We start from the raw sequence: 11,198 nt of genomic DNA on the forward strand, positions 1-11,198 counted from the left end.
TCCATAACTTTTACTATACAGGGTTTCCCACTGATTTCTAACAGGATGTTCTTTGTTCCATCAGAGCTGTGGCTTCAAAATACAAATGCAAACCAAAGTCTTTCTGGGCATGATTTTTTTTTAAAAAAGGGGTTTAAGAATAGGTCTCTGTAAGACTCAAGCAAAGTGGGAAATGAAATTTTTTGACCACCCTTGAAATTTGGTGTGTGAGTAGGCCTTTATATGGGATTCACAAAAACAACAACAATTTGGTCATCAAATGTATTGTTGCCATGGAAACGGCAAGTGTTTTATGATACCTTAATTTCCAATTTGTGGAATAAATTAAACCCACTCGAAGGTAAAATTCAATGCTGTGTTTCTCATACATGTTAAACTTAATTTCCTTAAAACTTTCGTCAATTATAAAGTATCTTTTCTAGTTTAGAAAAATACCAATTATTGTTAGTTTGTTATTTTGTGCATGAAATATTCGTGCCTTCAAGTAATCGATGTATCAACTGTTTTAGCAACAAGATAAAATGGTCAAAATGTTTTTTGGTCGTTCTCCAAAAGTATTGCATTTCTAATATAGAGGCTTGGTGGGAAGTTTTCTGAAACATTGAAGTTACCAAATCGTGCAAAATCTCTGCGGGTACAATCATCTTTAGTCCTTGGATAGTCAAATTATAAGGCCTAAAATTCAAAATGTCCTAAATTCAACCATATCAAAGCTTCGAAAATTAGCACCAAAAAGATGCCAATAAGCTAAGCAAGCATTAGAGGTTGAAGGGAAACACCTAAATAACAAAATTCTAGCAAAAAAAATAATGTTCTAGTCTGCAAACACGGTAAAAAAAATTTTTTATTTAAAGTAAACAATGGGTTATTTGCAATTTTCGTCATTTTCAACCTACCTTTATCGTTTCATTGTGACTTTTGTGGCGCTCAACTTTCCAAATTTTCACAAGGAAATGTTTCTTGGAGACTCAATAAGCATTTAGCGAACTAACCTTGGTCGTAAAGAGCTAAAATCCAAGCAATAATTAAGTGGTTCTATAAAGGATTACAACAGATTACACAAGTCATCGAATTCTCGTTCGAAGCAATACAGCATTTATAGTTTCTTCGAGCTTCAAAATTCCTGTATTTCGTGACAGAATTACCTGTAAGCTATTATTTAACATGAATGCTGAACTTTTGAAGGCTACAAAGTAAAAAAATATGCTTATTTTGAGAATATTTGAAAGAAAGAATTCTTGATCTAAAGTTGTTGTCCTCATTTTCAACCGCTGACCGGAAGTTTGGAAAAATGAATGAGACAGATTTTGTGGTGACCAGAAATCTTCAAACATTCGGCCTCAGCAAATGTACTCACTTAGTCAATGAATCCGATTTATTACTCTGCCGCGCAGGTAAGTACAATTACAGGTATTTCATGATCATCCATTTGTTAATGATTTCAATTTGTGTTATGCCATTTATCGACCTTATTCTTTTCTACAATAATTAAAGGGGGACCAGCACGAAAATCATCCAAATTTTAATTCTGCTGAAACCTTTACTGGAATAACCCTTACAGGTCTAATAATCACTGGTTAAAGTTTTTTTCTGATATTTGGGTGGGAAGTATTATATTTTACCAATTTTTATAGGAGTCTGTGACGTCATACACTCAACACTAAACATTCCTCCATACATTTCTTTGTATTTTGTAATCAAAATTTCCGCTAGTTTTGTACTCAGTCTAACCACAAGTTCGAAAGTTAAGTTTTCAGCGGACCTTTGTGTTTAATAGAAAAAGAGTAAAACATTAAATTATTTACAAAGAAATGTATGGAGCGATGTTTGGTGTTGAGTGTATGACGTCACAGACACCTATGAAAATTCATAAAAATATAATACTTCCCATTGGAATATAGAAATAATAATTTAACCAGTGATTATTAAACCCTTAAAGATTATTCGATTGAAGTTTTAGTCAAATTAAATTTCGGAGGATTTTCATGTTAGTCCCCCTTTAAAGTTAATAATTTAGTTTCGAATTTCTATTTTGACAAGTTTATGTGAAAATAGAGTTGTAGGAACGGAGTTTTTAGTAGCGGAAGAGGGGGTATATCTTGTGATAAAGTATTAGAAAAAAAACAACAAGTTATTCGAAGCATGCATGCCGACTACCTTGACGATCTTTAACTTCTGTTTTCACTGCGCTCTTGTCAAGAATTTATTCTTTGCATGCTGGTATATAATTGCCGTGCAAGTCAGGAGCGGATCCAGGATTTTTTCTATTGGGGGAGACACCATCCAGGATTTTCGTTTTAGGAGGGGGTGCACCCTTTGCTTACAAACTCAAACCCCAATAATGCAGTAGATAACAGCTCATCTAGGGATCTAGGGGGAAGGGGAACAAAATCCCCATGCACCCCTCCCCTAGATCTGCCATTGCAAGTTAACCCCGCAACAGGATTTTTTGACATATCACTGGAAGATTCTAATAGATTTGTATATGCAACCACCATCGTGATAAGCTTGGCATTTACTGGAGAGGATGTCTCTCGAATTTTCAGGTCCAATCAGAGAAAATCATCAGTTTCCAAACTTCCGGTCAGCGAATTGTACACATATAAGATTGAATGTTGTAATATGTGGGTTAAAATGGGCCATATTTGGCTGAACATGAAATACCTGTAATTATACTTACCTGCGCGGCAGAGTAATAAATCGGATTCATTGACTAAGTGAGTACATTTGCTGAGGCCGAATGTTTGAAGATTTCTGGTCACCACAAAATCTGTCTCATTCATTTTTCCAAACTTCCGGTCAGCGGTTGAAAATGAGGACAACAACTTTAGATCAAGAATTCTTTCTTTCAAATATTCTCAAAATAAGCATATTTTTTTACTTTGTAGCCTTCAAAAGTTCAGCATTCATGTTAAATAATAGCTTACAGGTAATTCTGTCACGAAATACAGGAATTTTGAAGCTCGAAGAAACTATAAATGCTGTATTGCTTCGAACGAGAATTCGATGACTTGTGTAAACTGTTGTAATCCTTTATAGAACCACTTAATTATTGCTTGGATTTTAGCTCTTTACGACCAAGGTTAGTTCGCTAAATGCTTATTGAGTCTCCAAGAAACATTTCCTTGTGAAAATTTGGAAAGTTGAGCGCCACAAAAGTCACAATGAAACGATAAAGGTAGGTTGAAAATGACGAAAATTGCAAATAACCCATTGTTTACTTTAAATAAAAAATTTTTTTCACCGTGTTTGCAGACTAGAACATTATTTTTTTTTGCTAGAATTTTGTTATTTAGGTGTTTCCCTTCAACCTCTAATGCTTGTTTAGCTTATTGGCATCTTTTTGGTGCTAATTTTCGAAGCTTTGATATGGTTGAATTTAGGACATTTTGAATTTTAGGCCTTATAATTTGACTATCCAAGGACTAAAGATGATTGTACCCGCAGAGATTTTGCACGATTTGGTAACTTCAATGTTTCAGAAAACTTCCCACCAAGCCTCTATATTAGAAATGCAATACTTTTGGAGAACGACCAAAAAACATTTTGACCATTTTATCTTGTTGCTAAAACAGTTGATACATCGATTACTTGAAGGCACGAATATTTCATGCACAAAATAACAAACTAACAATAATTGGTATTTTTCTAAACTAGAAAAGATACTTTATAATTGACGAAAGTTTTAAGGAAATTAAGTTTAACATGTATGAGAAACACAGCATTGAATTTTACCTTCGAGTGGGTTTAATTTATTCCACAAATTGGAAATTAAGGTATCATAAAACACTTGCCGTTTCCATGGCAACAATACATTTGATGACCAAATTGTTGTTGTCTTTGTGAATCCCATATAAAGGCCTACTCGCACACCAAATTTCAAGGGTGGTCAAAAAATTTCATTTCCCACTTTGCTTGAGTCTTACAGAGACCTACTCTTAAATGTTTTGATAATAATTAGGGGGAAAATTCACACACCACACAACATTTTTTATCAAAATGAACCTGAATCGGATTTGATGAAATAGGTTTGAAAATTGGCCAAAATCAATCAAAACCATGGGTCATAGTCCATGCTTTTTAGCCAAAACTGTCCCAATCGGATTTTCTTCAAAATGTGCCTGAATTGAAGTGGATGGAGAAAGGTGTGATAATGGAACAAAATCGATCAAAGCCATGGGTCATAGTCCATGTTTTTTTGGTCATAACTGACCCAATCTGATAATATTTTCAAAATGTGCCTGAACTGGAGTGGATGGGAAAAGGTTTGAAAATGGGCCAAAATCAATCAAAACCATGGGTTATAGTCCATGCTTTTTTGGCCAAACCTGAAATGTAGTGGATGGAGAAAGGTGTGAAAATGGGTGAAAATCCATCAAAACCATGGGTATAGTCCATGCTTTTTTGGCCAAACCTGACCCAATCTGAAAATATTTTCAAAATGTGCTTGAGTTGCAGTTGAAGGAAAAAGGTGTGAAATAGGAACAAAATCGATCAAAACCATGGGTTATAGTGCATGCTTTTTTGGCCAAACCTGACCCAATCTGATAATATTTTCAAAATGTGGCTGAAATGTAGTGGATGGAGAAAGGTGTGAAAATGGACCAAAGTCAATCAAAACCATGGGTTATAGTCCATGCTTTTTTGGCCAAACCTGAAATGTAGTGGATGGAGGAAGGTGTGAAAATGGGACAAAATCGAGCAAAACCATGGGTTATAGTCCATGCTTTTTGGGCCAAACCTGAACCAATCTGATAAAATTTCCAAAATATGCCTGAAGTGGAGTGGATGGAGAAAGGTGTGAAAAGGGGCCAAAATCTATCGAAACCATGGGTTATAGTCCATGCTTTTTTGGTCATAACTGACCCAATCTGATAATATTTTCAAAATGTGGCTGAAATGTAGTGGATGGAGAAAGGTGTGAAAATGTGCCAAAATCGATCAAAACCATGGGTATAGTCCATGCTTTTTTGGCCAAACCTGAAATGTAGTGGATGGAGAAAGGAGTGAAAATGGACCAAAGTCAATCAAAACCATGGGTTATAGTCCATGCTTTTTTGGCCAAACCTGAAATGTAGTGGATGGGGAAAGGTGTGAAAATGGGTGAAAATCCATCAAAACCATGGGTTATAGTCCATGCTTTTTGGGCCAAACCTGAAATGTAGTGGATGGGGAAAGGTGTGAAAATGGGTCAAAATCCATCAAAACCATGGGTTATAGTCCATGCTTTTTGGGCCAAACCTGATATGTCAACCAGACCGCACTGCACCACACTTCACAGCACACCAGAACAGACTACATCACACCTCTCCACACCATCTCCACATCACACAGCTTCACACCACACCACAAAGCACCACATCACTCCACACCACCTTGCACCAAACCTTAACATATCAGACCAGAACAGACCACGTCACACCACACCACTTCACACTGAATGCCATACCTAGCCCTTACTAGACCAGACGAGACCACATCACACCACCACCACATCACAACTTCACATGCACATCACAGAGCACCACAGCACTCCATACCACACTGTCCCACACCTCACCAGACCAGAACAGACCACATCACACCACACCACTTCACACTGAATGCCATACCTAGCCCTTACTAGACCAGACGAGAATAGACCACATCACACCACCACCACATCACAACTTCACATGCACATCACATGCACATCACAAAGCACCACAACACTCCATACCATGCTGTCCCACACCTCACCAGACCAGAATAAATCACATCACATTACCACCACATCACACAGCTTCACACCACATCACACCACAACATAATATTTAAGATGTGAGTAAGATGTGAGATAAAGCATGGTTGCATGACATGTCTTGATTATACACAAACACTTCTCTTAAAAATTCATAATTTATTTAATTTTTCCCTTTATTCTTTTTTATTTATACACCTACTTGCAAGAAGGTTGTCATACAAAAATAGAACATTAGTAATTTAGTGAGGAAGGAATTCATTAAAAGACAAAAGAAAAAGTTCAGCTTCAGTGATCTTATTTTGTCTTTTTTTAAATGTATTCCTATCCCACTAAATCACTGTTCTATTTTCGTATGACAACGTTCATGCAAGTAGGTGTACATTCACCCAATTTTTCTTTTTTGCAAATTATTATTAGCTATTGTTCTATATCCCTTTTATGCATTACTTTTCTTCCACCCTCAAGCTTGAGGTTGCACTAGAGATACATTTTTTTTGACAAACTTTATTATCATTTATGCATAAAAGATATTATTATCATTATTATGTAAAAATGAAAAAATCTTGAGGGTGTTTCTGTGCTTGGTTAGTTATTAAAGATATAAAATAATTATGTTTTTTAAAACAAATTTTTCTTGGAGAAAAAAATGAAAAAATCTTAGAAATTGATAATTAATAATTGTCCTAATGATGGAAGATTTGATTTATCGGGAAAAGAAGTTTACTATCAAACTGTTAACATCGATAAACAGCAAAATTGCAGTGTTTCATAAAGATTGCCCTGAAACTGATGAAGATATCAATTTCTTTAAATGAGGTATTTTCATGGGATTTTACAAAGAAATATATCTGTCCAGACTGATGAGGCGCGCCAGCCATGCAATGCCCATCCACATACATTTCTTTGCAAAAATGGTTAGTTTTAAAATTTTATATGTTCTTAGTTCAAGGACAATGAAACTTTGAAATTTTGATCATAAACTCCTTTTTCTGATATATCAAATATCTTGTGACGACTCACGCAAGCATAATATAGTTATATTAAAATACAACCAAATATAGACAAAAATAAGCCTGATTGACACCTGCCAATCAAAATTTGATTTCACTGTTTGTTCTCACTGTGTCTACTAATATTACTAGAATTGAAAAGTCATCCAAAGATTGTATTACTTTGTTATAAATACCTCATACTAATATTATTCTTTTTTCATGGAATATAATATCAAAAGCAAGTGTACATTCTGAATTAGGTGCATTTTTTCCTTACTAAAAAACTTGAGCCATACTAAGAGCCATAGTTGACTAACGTAAAGCAATGAGGGCTCAAAAATGAACCAATCTGTCAGCACCTTTCATATTTTTGACTGGTGGCAATGAAAAAACCAATCTCACATGCAGATTGCAGCTACAAAGTTGTACAAATAGCAGCTGTAATACACAAACAATCACTGCATAAATTTAAGTATTCATTATTATACAGCTATTACACAGACCTTTTCTTGAATTTGCTTGAATTACCATGAAATGATGGCTCCAAGGCAAAATATCAAGTCCGACCTCCTCTTGCAGCCATTAATTCGTGGTCACTCAAATTCAGGAAAGAACTATTTACAAATTTTACTACTCAAAACAAAATTTTCACTGTCATTTGACTAGTCAAGATATGGCATTGAAAACATAGACCCAGTAATAGTATTTTAGCTGGGGTTTCTTAGCAACACTTCTGAAGCAAAAACTTGCATATAGATTACCAATTACTTAGCTAGAAAGATAGCAGGTTATAGTCATAAATGAAAGCTAAATACAAATAATTGCATAGCTAGGGAACTACCGGAAATGCACCTTTCCAGAATTGTTATAGGAAATAAAGTACGAATTGATCAAACAGAAATGTACCTTTCCAGGAATTCACTTCAGTGACCACAAAAAATATCTTTGAGTAAAGGTTAAATTTGACGTGTTCATACATCTACTGTATTTTATCAAGTCTAACCTCAACTTGCAATCATGATTTGATGGTCTCAAGTGATATTGCGATAGATCTATTTGTGACTGAGCTCTTCATAAATGAGTCCCTGGCTGGGAAGAATTGGACAACCACTTCCTGTGTTATCGAAGTAAACTAAATTACCTTTTTAACGTGTAGCTGATTGGTATTGATTGCTATAGAAAAGGCTAAAAGATACCAATAAATATTTGTGACTATCAATACTCCCTTTCACAGTCCCCCCCCCCCCCCCCCCCCTGTGCTATCTTGAAAGGTAGCCGTGCCTTTGCATTGAAGCGAGATGAATGGTGAGCTTGCAATGATAGAGACCTTTTTTAACACCTTGGACAATTATTCACATCTCTATCATTGCAAGCTCACTGTTCGTCTTGCTTCGATGCAAAGGCACAGCTACCTTTTTAAGATGGCGCAGGGAACTGTGATGGGGGCTATATTGTTTGTTCCTAAATACTGGACAATTGATAGAAAATTATATTGATAGAAATCGATTTATCAATTGGATTTCAGATGGTCAATTGAGTAAACTGAGCAGATTCCCTGCTGCCTTTCACTCCTTCCTTTTTCCCTAATATATGTACAGGGTGCTAGTTACACTTCAACTTTTCATTCTCTCATTTCAACAACTTTTGCACTTCTTTCCTGGCCTTAGTTACTTTAATATCTGCAATATCAGTCTTCATTGTGATTCTCGGTAGCTGTTCATTCTGTCTATCTACTTCTTGTCCCAATACCAAGGCATCTTCCTTCAACCGACCAAGACCACGAGACATGTGGCTTAAATTTTCATTTAATTCTCTTTCATAAGGATCATGCGACGTGGAAGCACTACTGCTTATTTGGTTTACCTGAGGATAATTCTGCCCCGTTTGTCTTGCTCTGTTTGGCGTTGGAAAAGAAGACGAAGCAAGCATATCCCCGACTCCACGTTCTGGTTCAAGAGGAGAGTCATGAGAAGCTGTCTGCTTGGGAGGCTTCTTGAAATAATTCGTCATTGTGTTAAAAACACTCTTCATTGACGAGATATGTCTATTAGCTACAGCCATATCCTCATGAATAGCGTCCAGGTTACTTTCAATACGGTTTAACTGTTCGCCCTGGTATTGCAGTTCTTCTGCAGTCTTGATGGCCACATCATGTGAATCTTCAATCAAAGCTAGTGACCGCTTTGTGCTATCCAAACTGCGCTGTTGTGTATCTCTCATCTGCCTTTGGAGTAGATCTTTGTCGACATGTTCAAAGTCGTCTTCCAGTTCGTCCTCGAAAGGGTTATGTCGATGAGTATTTTTCCCTCTGTTTGTCCCTCTGTACGCCGCCATCTTTCTTGGGCTAATTTTAGTGTAATTGCGTCATTGTTAACACAGGGAGTCCACTTTAGCATGTTTAGTTAGTTGTGCTCGACAGCCTGCGTGACGGGACAGCGTGACAGGCTTTTAATTAATTAATGACGTATTTAAATTTTCAAAGTTGCAAACCTCTACCTAGACAAGACAAGACAACGTATTTTATTGGCTCCTTTTTTCACCAAAATATTAACAAGTTAAATTATTTGTCAAATATCTTATTGCTTTAGATTAACCCTCTTTTTAAAACAGTCATGTATATATTTAGCTAATACTTTTTGGATTGGTTTGTTGGGGTTTATGATAAAATTGAATTTCTCTTCTACTTTAAAGTTTGCTGCCTCCTTTATCTTATTCAGAAGATTTTTTCTTTCTACAATATAATTTGAACATGTTAGAAGGAAGTGTGCTTCATTTTCTAACCTTACATACCAGAGGCTTACATACAGGACATAGTCAGACAGACAGACAGACAGACAGACAGACAGACAGACAGACAAACATATTTGATTCGGTGTTTTGTACATAGTTACACATCAACTTGATTCCAAATAAGTTACGAGTATATACGTATGTTTATGTATGTGCATAGTAGAAACATATTAGACCTTAAGCAAGGGCGCTAGTATAGGGCCCCCGGGGGGGGGGGGGGGGGGGGGGGAGTATTCCCATTCTTGGACTATACGGGGATGATCCGCTGAACAGGGTATGGTTTTTCGAGCTTCTTGTCATAAACAGGGTATGCAATTTCACTCAAGTTCCAAGTTCTTCCCGAGTTTCCTGTCATATTCAAGACCGAAACTGGTTTTTATGATCGTCAAGGAAAAAAAAAAAAAAAACCAATACGAGAGCTGACATGATAATTGAAACAGGAACTCAGTGCAATAAATTATATCTTTTGTCATAAACAGTGTCTACAATTTTTTTTTTTCATAAACAGGGTACCCCTTTCAGAATCCCAGAGAAACACCCCTACCCTATCTAAATAGATATACTAATTAGGGCTCAATTTTCTTTAAGTAGCGGTAAGTACTCAGAGTGTACAGCTGATTCAAACCAGAAATACCGTTGGCTGGAAAGGATGTTTACTTCTAAGATAAGTGAGCCCTATTTATTATCCATTTAGAAACAAACAACTGATCAGTGAACTAATTTTAGTATCTACGAATAAGTGAAACAAACACACCGATATATAACCCATTCCGTCTGTCCTAGCGCCCTTGCCTGAAGCGGTTGCCTAATTCACTATGACGTCACAAAAAGACAATCTTCAACAATCTATTGTTTTAACGCAAAGGATCATGGTCGTCGGAGGGGGTCAAATACCAACGAAAATCCACCGAAAATCGTTCTAAAACCTGTATCAATCCAGGAAGAGAAGTAGAATAGCCAGCAAAGGCTCAGAATATTTTTTAGTACATATTAACACATATTATATCTGAAAACCAGGCCATTTTAGATTAAACTGTTTCGCTAGGAGCAAATTTTGATGCATTTTCTATTGGATTTGGCGATTCTATCCCCCACATAAGCAAGCAGTGACGTCATAGTGAATTAGGGCAATTAGAACAGGATGAAATCCCGGGGGATGGGGGGGTACTCTCCTATATTCGCTCACGGGTACGTGCCGCCAAACAGGGTATGGTTTTGAGCGATTCTACTCTGGAACAGGGTATATAAATTCGCGCTCGCTCTGGAACAGGGTATATGAAATCACGCTCTCTCCTCTCTGGAACAGGGTTTTCAGCGATCTTGCTCTGGAACAGGGTATGAATTTCAGCGATTTTTACTCTGGAACAGGGTCAGGGTTCAGAGGGCTCAACGGCACATCCCTACCCTAAACGGGCAAGAGTACCCCCCTCTCCCCGGGATGAAACAAAAACTCACGGCAAAACAAACTAAACTCACGGCAAAATTTCACGGCTGGAATTTCAGATAAATCCGAACACCCGGTGCACATGAAAATGCGCTTTGCAAACAAAGGGTGAAATTTGAATATTTGAGAACCCGAAAAATGTAGTTTACAAAATGTTCGTGTTCGCTTATTAGAACGCGTTTCCCCATTCATTTTTTAGCTTAAAATAATCATTAATCTTTCCTTTACT

General features: G+C 36.7%; 1 protein-coding gene across 1 annotated transcript; it reads right to left on the reverse strand.

Annotated features, from left to right (window-relative positions):
- Positions 1 to 7,992: 7,992 nt before the first annotated feature.
- Positions 7,993 to 9,083, reverse strand: LOC116294711 (synaptosomal-associated protein 29-like). The gene has a single exon (XM_031702356.2). The coding sequence runs from the start codon at positions 9,067 to 9,069 to the stop codon at positions 8,365 to 8,367; it is 705 nt and encodes a 234-aa protein (XP_031558216.1). The 5' UTR covers positions 9,070 to 9,083; the 3' UTR covers positions 7,993 to 8,364.
- Between the last annotated feature and the right edge of the window lie 2,115 nt (positions 9,084 to 11,198).

The sequence above is a fragment of the Actinia tenebrosa genome, unplaced genomic scaffold (genome assembly GCF_029948245.1).
Source record: "Actinia tenebrosa isolate PJP-AT-01 unplaced genomic scaffold, QUT_ActTen_1.0 PGA_scaffold1__47_contigs__length_23844297, whole genome shotgun sequence".
Classification (NCBI taxonomy): Eukaryota; Metazoa; Cnidaria; class Anthozoa; order Actiniaria; family Actiniidae; genus Actinia; species Actinia tenebrosa.

What these genes read in the sequence shown, in the direction of transcription:
- LOC116294711 (XM_031702356.2), bottom strand. Translation starts at nt 9,069, where the DNA reads ATGGCGGCGTACAGAGGGACAAACAGAGGGAAAAATACTCATCGACAT.